Below are 19,450 nucleotides of genomic sequence, written 5' to 3'. Positions count from 1 at the left end.
TATGATGTCAATTACAGGCCTCTCTCATCTTTTTAAGTGGGAGAACTTGCATAATTGGTGGCTGACTAAATACTTTTTTCCCCACTGTATATAGCCACTTAACAGATACATGGAATAATCATGTTCATATCTAAAAGATACATGGGAAGCAGACATTGAACCTATAGAAACTAACCAATGTTTGGAAAGCACTACAGTACAAATAATTCCTAAGATATCTTTAAGTGAGGCACATAGGTTATCACATCTATACATGTTGCATAGTGTATACAGGATTCTAGACTTCCTCTACAAACTGGGGCTTGTAATTCTCTATTTCTTCATTGTCTAAACCTTTCTGCTGAATTAATTCATATGATCAATGAAATGAAAGAAACACAGCTGCCAAGTCCTGTGTCTCAGTTAGCAGAGGCGCTGTATCGTAGAACACATACCAGTGAGCTGCCAGAGGAGGGCTGTGGCAGAAGAAATAAATCTTCACCTCTTCTAACTGTGCAGGAAGGCCTGAGGCTGGTGTAAAAAATACTTTGTGCTCAGTAAGCCTAGGAGAAAATTTATTTCTTCTCTTGTTACAGCCCTTCTTCAGCAGCTCACCAGTATGTGTGCTTATGATACATCAGACTCTCACCATCAACGGAAACCTTCAAGAAGAACCTGAAGACTCACCTGTTCCGACAAGCCTACAGCCTGCAATGATCCTCGGTCTGCTGAACCACCGCATGACCTGCTCTACCCTCTCCTACTGTATCCTCACCCATCCCTGTAGACTGTGAGCCCTCGCGGGCAGGGTCCCCTCTCCTTATGTACTTGTGTGTCCCTTGTCTTACACATGTTTATTATACTTGTCTATATTTCCCCTTTTCACATGTAAAGCGCCATGGAATAAATGGCGCTATATAAATGCATAATAATAATAATAATGATACAGATCCGCTGTCATTTCCGACACATGACTTGGGAGTGGGAGGTTCGGCTTATAGAGGATGTTAGTCTCAGGTCATTAGCAGAACGAAGAGTACAGGTAGGGTGGTACACAGACACGGGGGAGGAGATGTAGGGTGGTTTAGAACCGTATATAGCTTTATGGGTAAGAGTGATAAGTTTAAATTGTACTCTGTAGTGGATGGGCAACCAGTGCAATGACTGGCACAGGGTAGAGGCATCAGTGTAGTGGTTAGTATAATATGACCCTGGTTGCTATATTAAGGATGGATTGGAGAGGGGAGAGTTTATTAAGGGGGAGACCCATTAGTGGAGAGATGCAGTAGTCCAGGTGAGAATGCATAAGTGCTACAGTAAGAGTGTTTGCAGAGTCAAAGTAAGAAAAGGTTGAATTCTAGAGACGTTTTTGAGGTGTAGGTGTCATAAGCGAGCGAGTGATTGGATGTGAGGAATGAATGAATGCTTGGAATCAAATAGAACTCCAATTCAGCCAGCACACTGCTTGGGAATTATGGTAATGGCAATTTCAGGTTTAAATAGGTTAGTAGAGGGGGGGGGGAAACACATGGGGTTTTCGACATTCAGATATTACTCGCACAACGCTTCACCTCACTATATAGCCTAGTCTGTTGTTCTGTAGTCTTGGATAGATAGTATACCTACAACAAAGAGTGAAATACTAGCCGTAGACAGGATGCTGCAAATGGGCAGAAAACTGAAAACTGATTTTGCAGCACTGGCTGGATCAATACCCCCTCAAAATTTCTGGAATAGCACGAAACATAATAAAAAGTATTACTCGGTATCTGCCAGACTTTGTACTCAACAGCTGATGTTATATTTTATGTTATGCATTCCTTCTGACATTACTGAATGAAGCGTCCGCTCTTGTTATTTAAAATGAGCTAATCAACTATACATATAAATATCTAAACTCCTCTTTTTCACAGTAACACTAAATGATTTCTGTTTCCTGGTACGAGATGTGTAATATGTTAGCCCCTTGGCAACAAGTATCGGACACGTACAGTGCTCGGTGGGGGCATGTGTATGGAGCAGGCTCAGGAGTTGAGCATGCCCCATTCCTGCCACACAATAGGTGTCTTATTCAGCTATCATCTGCCGAGCTCTCCCCACTGCTGTTAACCTCTGACCGGCATTTAAAGCGATCACCCCTGGGGCCCATACGCCCATTGCTTCCCCGGTGCCACAGCTGGGAGTTTACTGAAAACCCCTGTGTCTTCTATGATGGTTTTCCTATGAAGACCAGATTGTGGCTTATAGGATACCATGATTCATTACTATATCTGGAAATGCAGTTGTACATTTGTACTGCAGTTTATAATATAAAACTCTCTGCCTTCAAAAAGCTGCGTCACCCCTGTGTACAGTGTGTGTGTGGTTCTGCACCATTCACCTCAATGGAGCTCTGCTTGAATGCCAGACACATCTTGTAGAGAGAACTGATGCTGTTCTTGGAAGAATACTGCTATGTCTTTAGCATCTTGGACAACATTTTTAGGTGTATCTCCTTGTAGTAGCTTACCAAAATCTAAATACTAAATGTATTACTCAGGACTGCCTCAATATAGATGACCTTAACACCGAATCATCTCTGGATGGCCAGTTCACTTCCGGTGCCCATTCCTTGGAGGATTTAAGAACAAGTCCAGTTCTCAGAGGCTCTCTAAGCGAAAGGTCTGTATTCACTTTTCTCAAAGTCATAATTTTAGTTATGAAGTAACGTGATATCCTGAGGTCACTATCGTAGAGTGGTGTCATAGGCGCAGTTATCTTTCATTAATTTACTATTCCAGCATAAATGGACCCATTCCTCGTTGTCATGTGGCAAAGTTCAATAAGTTTCCATTTTTTGGTATATTTTAGGTTGAGATCTGAGAATAACACCTGGGAATCGATACACAATCGAGTACGTAATCTGTTATCCACTCACAGTGCCAAGCAAAGACTATCCTTGGTAAGTATAAAGTTATTCATCGATGGTGCTGCCATAAGAAGTAGCTTTGTGCAAATTTATAGAGTGAAGTTAAAACAAAAATAAACCTGTCAACCGCTGACCGTTGACTCATCCTGTAGCGATGATGTTCCTTACATTTACTTATGACTACTGGAACCAATCATTGGCCTCAGGTGCATTGTGTCTTAAACTCAGACATAACTGCCTGAGATCAGTGATTGGCTGCAGTGGTCATGTGTACAGTAGAATTATTTTTTTGGCCCACAAATGGCAGAGAGATGTGTCATGATCCCAGTGCAGGTTTTGACCTGCACGTCAGGGGTTAATGTCTTGAGCTCAGTGCAGGCTTTGACCTGTACACCTGGGGTTAATTATTGTGGCTTCTCTTTGGTTCAGGCAGAGCTTTTTATAGCCCTGAGAAACTTCAATCCCTGTCAGTTACTTTTGCCTTTGGCCGAGTGTTGTGACCCCTGTGTGCCTGTTCTTTGTCTTATAGCTTGCTTTTATGGTTCAGATCCGGTTCTGTCCCCTGTTGTGAGTTCATTCTCTGGTCCACCAGTTGTGAGTTCTCCTTCCAGACTCCCTCTGGTGGTAACAGGAGGTAGTGAGGCTGATTTAATCAGTAGAGATCTGCCACCTGATAGTGAGGATGACGATTGGACCTCAGGAATCTCAGACTGGATTTAAGACAGCCGACGCCCTATTCTGTTGCTGGTGATTCCTTCTGGCTTGTCAGGTCTGGGGTTTCAGATCTGTTCCAGTCATCTAAAGCTAAGTTTTTCTGCTAATGTTCACACTTGATTTTGTTGGTCTATTCAGTTTTTTGTGTGGTCAGGCAGCCCCGGCTGGGGTTGCGCTGAATTTCCACTCTTATTTATCTGTATTTGCCAATTTGATTTTTGTCCCTTACTAGTTTGGCCTCTTTTTGCTCTGTCTCAGAATATTTCATAGTGCTGATATAGTGGGAGAAGTCTAGTGACTTCAGGGTTAATTTTGCTATCAGAAGTGTTGGACATTATTTTTGTAGGGTTTTTTGCAGGTTGCAGACAGTGTCTTTCCTTTCCTTTCTAATTAGTTTTGACCCCATCGTTTGCTCAGCCTATTTTCCTGCCTGTGTTTGTACTTTCATCTTGTTTCACCGTCACTACATGTGTGGGGGCTGTCTTTCCTTTGGGGTCTGCTCTGGGGCAGTTAGTTTTCCCCTTTTCATGCTTCAGGCTTATTTAGTCCTCCGGCTGTGACGAAGCATCTAGGAACATTGTATGTACGCTCCACGGCTGCTGCTAGTTGTGTGGTAGTATCAGGGATCTGCAATCTGCATAGTTACCAACCTCTCTGGTTTTCTGTGACTTAGCTTGTTTTGCTTTTTTCTCCTCGGTGACCCATTCATAACAGTCCCCCGTTGTGAGTTTGCCTGTTGATTCTGTACTGTATATCTGCTTCGCTGGTTTCTGACTTCTTGGCTACATCTTGACTATCCGTTCTGCCTTGCCCTTTGGTAATTGTCATGCTATGTCGTGCTTTGACCCCGGCCTGATCTGGCTTATGTCCCTGTCTATGCCAATTAGTAACTTTGTTCCGTAGTTACCATTCTAGGAGTTTTCTTGCAGCTCCTAGCTCTCTGGAGTTTATGCCACGCCCCCAGCAGTCACGTGCTTCAGGTCCTGTGGGTCTGAAGCACGCATCTTCTCTGCTGCTGCCCGCTCCACAGGTATCTCTGAGCACAGTTTGTTTTACTCAGGACACGCGCACTGGCTCAGTGAGCAAGTGCAGTGTGGTGTTCCTGACAAGATGGCTCCAGAGAAGAATCATCTTTTAGAAACACTACTCGTTTAGACACAGCTGTAGAATATTTTTTTTTGGGCCTACAAATGGCAGAGAGACGGCTGCAGAGTAGAATTTTTTTTAGACACACTATTTGCAAAAAACGGCTGCAGAGTACAGTACATATACATAGTAAATTATATATATCATCACTGCACGGTAACTCAATCAAGACTGACTGGAGCGTCGGAGCTTTAGTAAATTTAGATTAAAGGGGTTTTCCCACAAACAAAAGTTCATTTTATTCACTAGCTTTTGGAATGAAAATATTGTCCACAATAGGAAATTATTAAAAAAATGTTCCTGTTCTGAGATAATCTTATAAATGTGCTCTTGCTGTGTACTGTGTAATGGCTGTGTCTGACTGTGCAGCAACATGGTGTGAGGAACATTATTTTTAATCCCTTCTTATTGTAGTGAATAAAATGAACTTTTGTTTATGGGAAAACCCCCTTAGGCCTCTTTCACACTTCAGTTTTTTGTGTCAGTTAAAATCCACCAAAAAGGCGGACAAGCGGATCCGTTCCTAACTGATGTGAACGGATGGCACAGGATCCGTTTTTTGACGGATCCGCAAAATGAGGATATTGAACCGCTGGGAGAGAGAGAGAGAGAGAGCCACCGCCCAAAAAAAACATTGCAAGCTCCGTTTGGAAATCTTTGAGGATGTTGACGGACAGCAACATTGTGGCGGATCCTCACAAAAACGGATGCAACGGACGGCAATCCGTCAAGATCCGCCAATAATGAAAGTCAATGGGGAAAAAAACGGATCCGCAAAGAAAAATGGCGGATCCGTTTTTTTCCAAATCGGCGGATCATGACTGATTGTCAAAAACGGAAGTGTGAAAGAGGCCTTAGGGGTGATATTTGTTACTTTCTCACACTCTCTGATTTGAGGCCATTTTTAAACACAACTCTTGGGCAACCCCTGTGACTGTATACTTTTCTTACACATAGTATTAAGAATTTCTTCCTGCTAATCATGTGCCGCACAATGGCGTTGATATTGCAAAATTTATTACTGAGAAACACCACCTACCCAGTTATATTGGGTCTAATATTACCCACACATATCTGATAAAAATGTGGGCCGGTGATGCAGGTTCACGAACTACTGAGCGCCATATATTTTACCATACTCCATTTCGCATGTAATTTTAGGATCTATCAAAGGGCGAAGTGGATCGCATTCTTGAACGATCATCTAGGAGATTACTGAACAGCAGTTTGGAAGAAAAACTGTTTTAAAGAATGTAAGATAAAATGTAGATAAATTAGAATATTTATATAATGTATTCGCCTATATGTTGCCTGAGAGCAATCAATGGAAAATGTATCTGATAACAACACCTGCTTGTCATTAAGACAAGGTTCACACCATGTTTTTGCTTCTGACTTATTTATTTGACTCATTTATATAGCACTCAAATGTACTTTTTTTTCCAAAGCTAACTTTAACAACTTAACAACCAGATGCAGATACTGTATATTTGTTGCTGGCAGGTGAAGTCTTTAACCGCAGGGATCTTGTATGTACTGTCAACTGTATTCAGAAGGTTTGGCAGGGAGCACTGCTATAATACAAAGTTACTCTCCTGCTGCAACTTTTAGGACTATAAGGCAAGAGTTTCCTCTGTTCAAAGCACTGGTCCCAGATGGTTTGGAGCCAGTGGTCAGTGATGAATATTGGGGTTTGCATCGATCCAATATTTATGGGAGATGTATATATTCGGCATCGTAGCGAAGGGATGAACATAACACATTCACTCACATCACCCTAAGACCATTCTAACCCCTAACTTAATATCGACTTTGCTATGCATGCCATGTTTCATCTCTATAGAAAGTAACAGCACAGCGGGAATATAACGCCCAAGAATCTCACGATTGAAATATGAATCCGCAATTGAGAAAATCATAAAACATAACTTTTAATAAGTAATATAAAACGATAAAACAGGTTCATTATCATCTTAGGAGGCAGCCCATATGTTTGGTCAATATTCCCATTTAGTGCTGACAGGTCCCCTGAAGAGTCAATTACTGACGAAACGCGTCGGGATGCACAGGGACATAATAGGGCTTCTATTTTGAGGGTCAGATGTGGACTGCCCACACAGGGCAGGAGTCATGGGGGTCAGGTTTGTTAGCTCTGACAGGGCTTGATTAGGGTCATTACCTTTTTTCCTGACCTCACACGAATTTGATGGGACATCTGCTTCTAGACATCTTCCACATATATGCGGTGAGATCTTTCCATTTTTTTCAATGTTATGCTTATGGAATTTATATATGATGTCTTTTTGTGGGCATGAATAGGTCCTTTTCTGGTGATTTGAATAAGGGAGAGGTTTTTCATAAAATTTGCTGTATTACATTACCTCTTATAATGAACCTGTTTTTTTGCTTGTATTGGTTTTGAGCAGTAAAATCTCAGACCTAGTTTAAATCTGTCCAGTCCTTCAATTCTTGGACTTGGAATGGTTACATGTACATATGCTGGGTGTATTATTTTTTGATTTATACAGACACTCTCTGATATGGTCTGTGACCTTTTGATTTAGTATGTTTTAATCCTCACTTTATCTAGTGGTAGCGTTTTATATTACTTATTAAAAGTTATGTTTTATGATTTTCTCAATTGCTGATTCATATCTCTATAGAAATGTAAAATCGCAGTAGTAAACATGACGACAATATCTACCCTGGACCTCCAGGGGCAAAGATATCCTGAAAGTTGGGGCTGTCTTAAACTTCTAAAAGAACTATAAAACCTACAAGAGAAAAAGTATTCCTAAAATCTCTGTGTTATTTAAGTGCACTTTTTGCTTTTTCATTTACTTAGGCTAGTTTCACACTTGCGCTGTTTTGCACAGCATTTTGAGCGCACATGAAACGCATGCAAAAAACGCTTGCAAACGCTTGTAAACGCTGCGATTTTTCGTCGCATCATCGTGCGCATTACGACAAAAAAACGCAGCGTTTTTATGCATTTTCAAGCGTTTTTCCATGCGTTTGCGTTTTTTATGCGCATAGGTTGTCTAGGTGTCACATTTCACAGGAGGAAAATCCTTGAAAAATTCTTGCAACAGACTCCACCAATGGGACAGCAGTGGGCGTGTGTTATTGGAATTCTTTACATAGACCCTATTTACAGCTGAATTCTTCACATTGGCTTGCATTTTCCTTTGTGAAACATGGATCTGCGCTGGAAGAGTTTTCACTTCAACTTGGATCTGGACATCAGGATGGCTCAGGCTTATGCAGTTGCTTGCCATCAACAAAGGGAGAGAGAGAGACAGCAAAGACGGCAGCGGTGGCGTTTGTGGATACATCCGATTATTGAACTCCGGGAGAGCCGTGGAGCGTACCACACCCTCTACAGCGAGCTCCAGGCAAACCCGGAGAAATTTACAGACTATACCCGGATGTCCCAACAAAGCTTCAGGGATTTACTTGCTCGTGTTCAACAATCCATCCGGAGACAGGACACGCAGCTCCGTTGTGCGATTCCTCCGGAGGAATGGCTCCTGGACACATTACGGTACGTATTGCAAAACCAATGCCTGCATAATTTTCTTTGTTCTGACATGTACTATTTCAAAGCTGGCAGAATTATTGTTCTGCCATGTATTAAAAGCCTGCAGAATTATTTTTGTGCCATGTACTAATTTTTTATTTCTTTTATTGTTTCAAAAAACCATATACATAAATATTAATTTCTCTCTCACCCATGACAGCACCACGGAGAGAGGGGGTCCGCCCATCAAGGACAGGAACCTACAGATAAAAAGGCGGCACCTCTCCTCCGCCCCGAGTTGGGTTCCTGTCCTTGACGGGTGACCCGTGGATCCTGCAGCAGCGGCGGCAGCAGCTTACCTGAGGAAAGGACCAGGGCCGTCCCGTTCGCGGTTCTGGCAATGGAGAGACCCCTGCAGCGGCGGGGTCGGTGCCTGAAGCCGCCACCGCTGTAGCCGAAGGGCTGTACAGGGTGAGCGGGCTGGGGAGGACCGAGCCGCCGCTCCGGAAAGGAGAATGGGGCTGGGGGACACCAGCAAATGAGGGGGAAGCGCAGCGGTACAAAGGAATACCAACATGGCGCTGCCCCGGAAATGGAACGACGACTTCCGGGTCCCTGCGGTCGGCGCATGCGCAGTGCGTGCTCCCTAGGGCTCAGCGGTGCAGGCTGGGAGAAGGAAGGTGACGTCATGGCGGGAGATTTAAAAGAAGAACGCAGGAGCTGCTCCTTGCTGGAAGCGTCCTGTAAATATGGAGGACAGCGACCAGCACGAGGAGCAGCCAATGCAGCAGCATAAGCAGCAGCACCACAGGCAACACCACCATCGCTGGCAAAAAGAAAAGGACGGGCGCGAGGACTGGTCCAGTAGCCACTCCACGCAGCGGAGCAAGTCGACTGCGAGGAGCAAGTCACCTTCCATGGATCAGTCCGTGAGGGATCCGAATCCACCTCCTGAACCGGTACCTGCATCCGCGCACAACGGGGTAAGTGATCTACGTGAATGTCCCCCATTATAATAGACTTCTTTCACTTAGGGAAAGAAGAAAGAAAAAACAACAGGGAATGCCCCACCTGTAGCAGACCGCTACCACCAGCTTGGGATAAAAAGCTCTGAGATTCCTGCATACAGGAAGTTCTTTGTGATGAAACCCCGGATTACGCCTCGGATCTAACAGCGGTAGTCCGATCGGAGTTTCAAAGTGCCCTTTCATCCCTAGAGCACAAAGGAAGGGGAAAGAAAAGGGACACAATAGTAGCCTCCCAGTCAGAGGCCTCGACGTCAGGGGAAGTTACATCACATACCTCAGGCACCGACGTGTCATCCTCAGATGAGGGAACAGAAGGTCGTCATTGCTTTCCCCTGGACGAGGTAGACATGCTAGTAAAGGCGGTAAGGTCTACCATGTGGGATGCAGACCCTCGGCCAGATAGATCAGTCCAGGACATAATGTTCGGGGGACTAGGCCAAAAGAGGCGCAGAGTGTTTCTGCTGAACGAGAATGTACAGGGCCTTATAAAAGAAAGAATGGGAGAGACCAGATAGGAAGAACTCAACGGTTCCCTCTCTTAAAAGAAAATACCCATTCGATGAGGAGGCGTCCATGTCTTGGGACAAAGCCCCGAAGTTAGACGTGGCGGTCGCGAAAGCCTCCAAAAAATTTGCACTCCCCTTCAAGGATATGGGTACTTTAAGGGACCCATTAGACAAAAAAGCTGATACTTTCCTCAAGGGCACTTGGGAATCAGCAGGAGGAAATCTTAGGCCAGCAATAGCGGCAACTTGTGCCTCCAGAGCCCTCATGGTGTGGGTGGACCGATTAGAGACACAGCTAAGGGAAGGTACACCCAGGGAGAAGATCCTGGAATCCATTCCAATGATAAGGGGAGCGGCGGCCTTCTTAGCCGACTCATCGGCTGATTCAGTAAGGCTGTCATCTAAAGTGGCAGCCCTGTCAAACGCAGCCCGAAGAACACTGTGGCTTAAATGTTGGCCTGGGGACCTACAAACTAAGATGAAACTATGTGCCATCCCTTGTGAAGGGAAATTCCTATTCGGAGAGACATTGGATGATATCCTCCAAAAGGCGGGGGATAAAAAGAAGGGATTCCCAAATTTAGGTCCTACAGGTTTTAAAAGGTCCTTTCGGAACAAAAAGTTTTTTCAAAGGAGACCCCCGAGAAAACAGAAATGGGACGACAGAAGGAGAGACAGGGGGTTCTTCTTTGGTAACTCGTCCCGGGACAAAAAGCCCTCCAAGTGACTGTTTGCCCAGGGTGGGAGGGAGGCTAAGCTTTTTTCTCCCAGCCTGGAGGAAAATATCGAACAACCCGTGGTTACTAAATCTGATAGGATCAGGGTTAAGAATAGACTTTCTCTCTCTCCCACCTCAAAAATATATAGTGACCCCACTAAGACCATCAGCGTCAGAACAGGAAGCTCTCGAAAAAGAGGTCCTAAGCCTATTGAACAAAAGAGTCCTCCAGGAGGTTCCCCCACGGGAGAAAGGCAGAGGGTTCTACTCGCCTCTCTTTCTAGTAACCAAACCGGGGAGGGTACCTTCCGGACAATTATAAATCTAAAGAGGCTAAACAATTATGTCAAAAACGAGAAATTCAAAATGGAGTCGATCAAGTCGAACACCAAAATTCTCTTTCTACATTGCTTCATGGTAGTACACGTCGCTGAGATCTAATACTATCACGTCCCCATCCACAAAGACTCCCGAGAATACCTCAGACTGGCGGTCTCCATAGGAGGCAAAGTAAGGGAGTTTCAGTACAGGGCCTTGCTATTTGGGATTTCGATAGCTTCGCGAATCTTCACGAAATTGGTGGCAGAGATGATGGCTCACCTAAGAGAACAAGATGTTCTAATAGTTCCATATCTGGACAACTTTTTAATAGCGAGCAACTCGGCCCAAAGATGCAGGGCACAGAGGGACGGAGTGATGGTCACTCTACAAAACCTTGGCTGGCTCCTGAACCTGAAAAAATCAAGGCTGGAGCCCAGAAAAGTCCAGGAGTTCCTAGGCCTGACTCTGGACTCAAACACCCAGGATTGTTACCTACTAGACCACAAAAAAGAGAGGATCGCTCAGATGGTAGCAAGAGCGACACAAAACCCTTCCATGACGCTAAGAAAAGCAATGTCACTACTAGGGTCCCTCTCCGCCTGCCTGCCAGCGGTCCAGTGGGCGCAGCTACATACGAGAGATCTCCAATGGGATGTTTTAGCCAACCAGTCGGTATTAGGAGGTCACTTGGAAGGTTACGTTACACTAGACTCCAAAACTATTCGTCCCCTAGCTTGGTGGGGGAACAGAGACAACCTGTCCAAAGGGATTCCCTGGGTGATAAATATCACACACATAATCACCACGGACGCCAGTCCCAAGGGATGGCGAGCACATATGAGCAACAGGGTGGCTCAGGGGGAATGGGGAGGTCAGGAACTAAAAGCCTCCTCGAACCAAAAGGAACTGTTGGCAGTAGGCTACGCCCTAACACACTTTCTACCGATATTAAGGGTCCATCATGTCCGCATATTTTTGGACAATCGAGTGACGGTGGCCTACATAAATCATCAGGGGGGAACCAGGTCCCGAACACTAATGAACACATCCTCCGAAATATTCACGCTAGCCAAGAAAAACCTACTATCCCTATCGGCACTACACATACGGGGAGCAGAGAACCAGACAGCAGACTTTCTAAGTTGCACCCAGCTACATCAAGGGGAGTGGGTTCTAAAACAGTCCATTTTTCGGAAGATCGTAAAAATGTGGGGGACCCTGAACATAGATTTGTTTGCCGACCACAAAAACAAAAAAGTGGAAGCATTTTGTTCCCTAGACCCCAGGGGGAATCCCCGGACCCTGGATGCGTTTATGCTTCCGTGGACACAGGGCCTAATGTATGCCTTCCCGCCGCCCATTCTCATCCCGGCAGTAATAAGGAAAGTCAGAGAAGACAGGGCACGAATGATATTCATAGCCCCGTTTTGGCCAAAAAGAGCTTGGTTTTCCTGGCTGAGAATACTGTCAATAACCGACCCCTGGGTTCTACCAGATCTCCCCGACCTTCTGTCCCAAGGTCCCGTGTTGCACCCTCGGGCAGTGAACCTCCATTTAACAGCATGGAATTTGAAAGGACACTGCTGAGAGGGAAGGGGTTCTCAGAAAACCTGGTTTCCACGCTACAAAAGAGTAGGAAACTGATCACAACCAGGCCTATGGTAGAACTTGGAGGAAATTTTTATCCAGCTCCGGGGTAAGGGTTCAGGATGGAGTACAAATTGACAAAATTCTCGAATTCTTGCAAAAGGGGGTTAGAACAGGGGCTGGCAACTAATACGTCGAAGGTACAGGTAGCGGCTCTAGGCGCCCTTTATAACCAAGATGTGGCGGGCAACCCTTGGGTAGCACGGTTTATGAGGGCCGCAGCCAGATCTAGACCAATAACCACCCAGAAGATACCATCATGGGATCTAAACCTAGTGTTGTCTGCCCTAACAGGGCTCCCATTCGAGCCCATCCAGTCAACACCCCTGAAAACCTTATCATTAAAGACTATACTCTTAGTGGCCCTAAACATTTCACACCCTAGATGTGAAGAGGTGCCTAGTTCAGTACTTAGAGGCCACCAAGGGATGTAGGAAGGAAGGGTCTCTCTTTGTGTGTTTCCAGGGACCTCGGAAGGGGCTCAAGGCATCCAAGAGTACCTTAGCAAGGTGGATAAGGGATGTGATTGCCCTGGCATACTCATCCAGTGGGAATACCATCCCGGAGGGTTTAAAAGCTCACTCTACAAGAGCAATGGCGACCTCATGGGCAGAAAGATCAGAGGTATCAATAGAGCAGATCTGTAAGGCGGCCACCTGGTCATCACCTTCTACCTTTTTCAGGCACTATCGCTTAGATCTAGCCTCTACGTCTGACCTGACCTTCGGGAGAAGGGTCTTTCAGGCGGTGGTCCCTCCCTAAGCTACCAATCTCTGAAATTCTCTCCGTGGTGCTGTCATGGGTGAGAGAGAATAGCTTAGTTACTCACCGATAACAGTGTTTCTCGGAACCCATGACAGCACCCACTTATTCCCCCCCCTTCACGTGTGCGGTGAGCACGAGTTAATATGTATAGAGTGGTTTGTTAGACACGGTGCTTCTCTATAATATGCGATATTATGTTATGTATATACTTTTGTTGTTAGCTAACCTGGAGACCCTCTGATGCTCTGTAACCAACTGGGGGTGGAGGAGAGGTGCCGCCTTTTTATCTGTAGGTTCCTGTCCTTGATGGGCGGACCCCCTCTCTCCGTGGTGCTGTCATGGGTTCCGAGAAACACCGTTATCGGTGAGTAACTAAGCTATTTTGATATTTCTCTGTTTCACAGATTCCTGGCTACTGGAGAGACCTTATCTTCACTCCACTTCCAGTACCGGATTGAAATATCCACCTTGTCTGGAATTATTGCGGACACCTGCCGGGCTTTGTGGGACGTTCTCTGTCCTGAATTTATGCCCCTGCCCACCGCAGAAAAGTGGATGGAAATAGCTGACAAATTCTGGACAGTCTGCAATTTCCCCAACTGTTTGGGAGCGATTGATGGGAAACACATCCGGATTATCAAACCAAAAAGAACTGGCTCTGAGTACTAAAACTATAAAAAGTACTTTTCTACAGTAATCATGGCCATTGCAGATGCAGACTGTATTTTTGTTGCAGTGGACATTGGGGCATTTGGCCGTGGAAATGACTCCCAGGCTTTTAAGAACTCTGACATGGGCCGGAGGTTGTATGGCAACCATTTCAGTTTCCCCATGCCACGGCCTCTTCCCAACACCGAAGGTCCCCCACTGCCATTTGTAATGGTTGGGGATGAGGCATTCCAGATGTGCCAAAACCTGCTCAAACCTTACTCCAGCCGTGACTTGGACCACACCAGAAAAATTTTTAATTACAGGCTGACCAGGGCCTGAAGAGTGTGACTTTGGTATTCTTGTATCCAGATGGCGAATTCTCGCCACAGCCATTAACCTGAAACTAGAAACAGTGGATGAGGTGGTGAAGGCCTGTGTGGTTCTACATAATTTTGTGATGGCTAAAGAGCACCCTCACTTTGAACTATATGAACCTGCTGCAAACCCATTGCCTGAATTCAATCAGCACCCTCTCAGGTCATCCGTTGAAGTTGGCCAAATGAGGGACCAATTTGCGGCCTACTTTATCTCAGATGCAGGACAGGTGGAATGGCAAGTGTCACGGGGCAGTTGGGACAAAGCAGGAGATGTGGAACCTGGGCCCCTGAACTGCCCCTCAGGCTAAGGGTGTGCCCTGACTCTCCTTAACTTTGGGGTACACTTGAAGGCAGTGAGGCCCAAGTCCCCAACCTGTCCCTATCTCCTGTTTAGCCCTGAGCTAAACCACCAACCCCCTCCCCAGGAGGTGAGACAGGGAATAAAGTGAACTGCACCCAATAACTCACAAAGGAAAATAAAACAGACACCACGGGGTTAAAGCAACTAAAACCCAAAACTTAGCTTTGCTCTGCTGCAAATGCTCCAAGCAACAGAGTAAGGATCCGATCAGCATCCAGCAGCAACTCCACTGCTCCAGATAAGCTGAACTCCCTCTCCACCAGGTATGTCCAGTCTTCACCACGGTTGGATAACAAATGAACAATATTACCAACAGTGATTTCCTGCACATGATGACCTTTTATAGGAAGGAGGGGGGAGTAGTCATCACCTGTTGGTTAATTCAAATGTGTTGTAACCCCGGCGGCCACCGGGGGGCAAAACTAGCACCAAAACAACTACAGTTGTAGTAAACCCCAGCGGCCACCGGGGGAAAAAGGAAAAAGGTTTCTATAAGAATCCACATTCTGCCACGGCTCCAAAAATGGACCGTTACAGTACTCCTCCTTCAATGAGGGGCCTCTGGACCCTCAACACTGCTCCTTACCCGAAAAACACCTACGGTGCGGACGCCTAGTTCCACCAGAGTTTACCTCAGCGACCACCTGACTCGCAGGTTTATGGAAGACGTGGGCAGATGGAAATGGCAATGTATGCTTCGGAGGCACCACAGATCTCCAGAGCGCCAACCTGGGGAACGAGTTGTGTATGGGCTTAATTGGGGGTAACTCCAGCTGGTAAGTCTCCGGGCTGAGGATGGCCGACACCCGATACGGCCCGATCACTCGAGAACTCCAGACCCCAGTTACACACTTCCACTGGATGTTTTTGGTGGCCACCCATACATACTCGTTCACACACAGGTCCGGACCTGAACATTTATTACCATTCATGCGTTTTCCACAAAATGGTGAACTCTTCAAAGGACTGACAACAGATGCATCCCCCTGTGTCGTCATACTCACACCCCACAATGCTCAGAAGGAGTCACCACTCTCCTCCGACCCCTCCTCCTATGAGTGCTCCGACACCCAGGGTTAGCATGTGGTGAGGGTAGAGACTTGCCCCTACTCCCTGGCAGCACCTCTGCTGCCCCCACTGGAGAAGAAGGGGATGGTTGTAGAAAGACGGCAGAGACAATAGCCCCTGGGCAGCAGCCCTCACACGACTGATCCCAGCTGACTACTTCCCTAGACCGCCAATCTATGACCGGTTGTGTCTTTCTAACCAAGGGATGCCTAAAATGATAGGTGATGGCATTCCCTCCAAGACGTAGCATGACAGGGACTCTTCATGCTGAGTCCCTATGCGCAGATGTATATTTTCTACGACTTGGGTCAACCTCCCCTGGCTCAGTGGGACAGAGTCAATGGCCTGGACGCTTAGAGGTTTGGCCAGCGTTCTACACTTCAGGCCATGTGTCTGTACAAAGTGAGCGTCCACCTGATTGACTCCCGCTCCACTGTCCACAAACACCGGTATGCCCTCAGGTACCCCGCCAACCACCACCTCTGCTGACATAGTACACTGAAAGGGCAAAATGGAGGAAATATACACTCCCTGGTCACCTCCCTCCACACGATCAGGGGGGCGCGGTTCCTTAGATGGTACAGAAGATTTGGCGCATGCTGGGCAGACCCTGAAAACTTGACCAGTCTGCCCACAGCTAAAACATGCCCCCACATCACGACGATCCGCAGGCAACACCGCTGGGGAACCAACTCCTCCCACCTGCCTGGGCACATCCACCTGCACCTGTGAGTCCTCAGCAAGGACCCCAGGGGGCATATTCGCCAAAGCCACAAAAAACTCGTCCACCGACTGTAGAGATAGTGAATCGGCCGGCAGGGAGACGGCCCAGATAGGAGATCACCTTCAAGGAGGGCTATAATGAATCCCACCCGCTGTACCTCGTTCCCTAATGAACGAGTGCGGAGCCTGAAGTGTAGCTTGCAGGCCTCCTGAAAAAACAAAAAATTCTCCCTCCAGAAAACCTGTCTGGGAGAGATAACTTGGGCTCTGGTTGAGCCTGCATCTGAGCTGAGGCCCCGTACCCCTCCCACTGCTGCAGCTGCTGTTCCACCACACCACGCAGCACCCCACGCTCCTCAGTGAGGGTCTGCAGCAATTGGAGACAGGTCTGCATTAGGGCCAAGGCTCACCAGGAAAAAATGGGTGCGTTGGTAATAATGTCACGGGGCAGTTGGGACAAAGCAGGAGACGTGTAACCTGTGCCCCTGAACTGCCCCTCAGGCTAAGGGGGTGCCCTGACTCTCCTTAACTTGGGGGTACACTTGAAGGTAGTGAGGCCCAAGACCCCAACCTGTCCCTATCTCCTGTTTAGCCCTGAGCTAAACCACCAACCCCCTCCCCAGGAGGTGAGACAGGGAATAAAGTGAACTGCACCCAATAACTCACAAAGGAAAATAAAACAGACACCACGGGGTTAAAGCAACTAAAACCCAAAACTTAGCTTTGATCTGCTGCAAATGCTCCAAGCAACAGAGTAAGGATCCGATCAGCATCCAGCAGCAACTCCACTGCTCCAGATAAGCTGAACCCCCTCTCCACCAGGTATGTCCAGTCTTCACCACGGTTGGATAACAAATTAACAATATTACCAACAGTGATTTCCTGCACATGACGACCTTTTATAGAAAGGAGGGGGGAGTAGTCATCACCTGTTGGTTAATTCAAACGTGTAGTAACCCCAGCGGCCACCGGGGGGCAAAACCAGCACCAAAACAACTACAGTTGTAGTAAACCCCAGCGGCCACCGGGGGAAAAAGGAAAAAGGTTTCTATAAGAATCCACATTCTACCACGGATCCAAAAGTGGACCGTGACAGCAAGATCAAATGTTGTAAAAAATTTTTCTTGTGTGTTTGTTAATAAAAATCCTGTTTTGATACCTGTACCGAGTGCACTCTGTCTTTTTGTATACACTCCAGTACAATAATCAACTGCCCAGGTGTACCAGTGAATTCATGATGCTGTGTTTTTTGCATCATGAATTTACTAGTACTCCTGACCAGGAGACTATACATACACACAAGTTGTACGACCTTTATCATCTCTACAGTTTGTGTTCAATTTACAGCGACGGTGGAGATAATAGAGTGTGCCTTTGGTATACTTGTCTCCAGATGGTGCATTCTCGGCACAGCCATTAATCTGAAACTGGAAACAGTGGATGAGGTGGTGAAGGTCTGTGTGGTTCTACATAATTTTGTGATGGCTAGAGAGCACCCAAACTTTGAGCTCGATGATGCATCTCCTAACCCATTGCCTGAATTTACTCAGCACCCTCTCAGGTCATCCGTTGAAGTTGGCCAAATGAGGGACCAATTTACGGCCTACTTCAACTCAGATGTAGGACGGGTGGAATGGCAAGATCAAATGGTGTAAAAATGTTTTCTTGTGTGTATGTTAATAAAAAACCTGTTTTGATACCTGTACCGAGTGCACTCTGTCTTTTTACACTCCAATACAATAATCAACTGGTCAGGTGTACCAGTGAATTAATGATGCTGTGTTTTGTGCATCATGAATTTACTAGTACTCCTGACCAGGTGACTATACATACACACACACACAAGTTGTATGACCTTTATCATCTCTACAGTGTGTGTTTAATTAGCAGCGAAGGTGGAGATAATACAACTAATATTTGTGTCACCTGGGCTGATGTTACAAATAGTGATGTGGGGATGCACTAGTACCTGTCACTCTTTATGACACCTGACCATGTGACTATAAATATTATTTGTAGGATCACTACTGTGGCTTGACTTTGAATGCAGACTGTAGAGAATATAAAGGTTATACAACTTCTACAATACCCAGAAAACACAGGAAACGGAGCAGAAAGTCCAAAAACATGACAAGTCAAAATAAAACATGCTTTTATTAATACAAAGAGTCGTTTAAAAGTCATCACAAAACATTAACAAACAAAGACAAAGCCATTTGACACAGGTCAGAATGCACCCAAGTTCGGATAAAAAACGTGCTGCAAAATGAGCACCAAAACAACCGGATAAGGCCAACACATTACCCTAAAGACCCCACATGTATATCCAAAAAATTGTATAATGCGTCCTAGAAGGACAGTAACATCAAATGACCCAAATACATGGGATGTCATGGGATCAAATCCCTCCTCCACCTTTAAAACCCCCCTCATCTATAGCCAAAAGTAACAAAGGTTATGTTCTAAAAGTTACATCCATATCTAATCCACAGAGGGAGGGAAGAGGGGAATCAATAGTTAACAAAAGGTTTCAGCCATTACCCGTGCTGGTGTCCATGTGCAAGCGCGTACCCCTACGCGCATTTCGCGAAAGCTTCCTCGGGGGGTGTTGATGTCATTGGTGTCCCTCCAAACCCCCTTAAATACCGTGCTCAGGTTCACATTAATTGGTGCATGTTACCAGCATGTGGAGGCGGCGCCAGTCAGCCGTCCCGGCGTCAAGATGGCGACGCAAATCCCGCGAGACACGAGAATGTCGGCGAGAATCACCCGCCATCCCGCGATACCGGCAGTGCTGTCGGCGGCGCAACCAGACCGGGGACATGCTCACTAGTGGACCACAGTACTAGGCACCATCTTGATTGTGGGCAGGGGGCGACCTTTTCTAACGCTAATACCAACTCCCCATTCTTGCCCACAAAAGGTGTATGTATAGTGCAATATCGCCCAAGTACGTCTATGGTGTTAATAAAGACATAATGCTATATAAAAGGTATATAGAGTTCATAAATACTGCTC

At 46.1% G+C, this 19,450-nt stretch overlaps 1 protein-coding gene across 8 annotated transcripts in view; it reads left to right on the top strand.

The window, feature by feature from the left end:
- Positions 1 to 19,450, top strand: part of SPATA6L (spermatogenesis associated 6 like) — a 132,100-nt gene that overhangs the window by 98,047 nt on the left and 14,603 nt on the right. For 7 of the 8 annotated variants that reach the window (XR_012219828.1, XM_073542624.1, XM_073542620.1 and 4 more), the window contains 3 exons: positions 2,519 to 2,640; positions 2,830 to 2,920; positions 5,909 to 6,000. Coding sequence is in view for 7 of the 8 variants with exons in the window: in XM_073542624.1 (XP_073398725.1) it covers positions 2,519 to 2,640; positions 2,830 to 2,920; positions 5,909 to 5,995 (300 nt within the window). In the remaining variant the exon portion in view is untranslated. The remainder of the gene's footprint in view (positions 1 to 2,518; positions 2,641 to 2,829; positions 2,921 to 5,908; positions 6,001 to 19,450) is intronic. The other variant, XM_073542625.1, reaches the window with a different exon arrangement.

This window comes from Dendrobates tinctorius, unplaced genomic scaffold (genome assembly GCF_039654945.1).
Source record: "Dendrobates tinctorius isolate UK_male_01 unplaced genomic scaffold, ASM3965494v1 ptg000128l, whole genome shotgun sequence".
Classification (NCBI taxonomy): Eukaryota; Metazoa; Chordata; class Amphibia; order Anura; family Dendrobatidae; genus Dendrobates; species Dendrobates tinctorius.
This window is presented reverse-complemented; position numbering and strand designations above follow the sequence as displayed.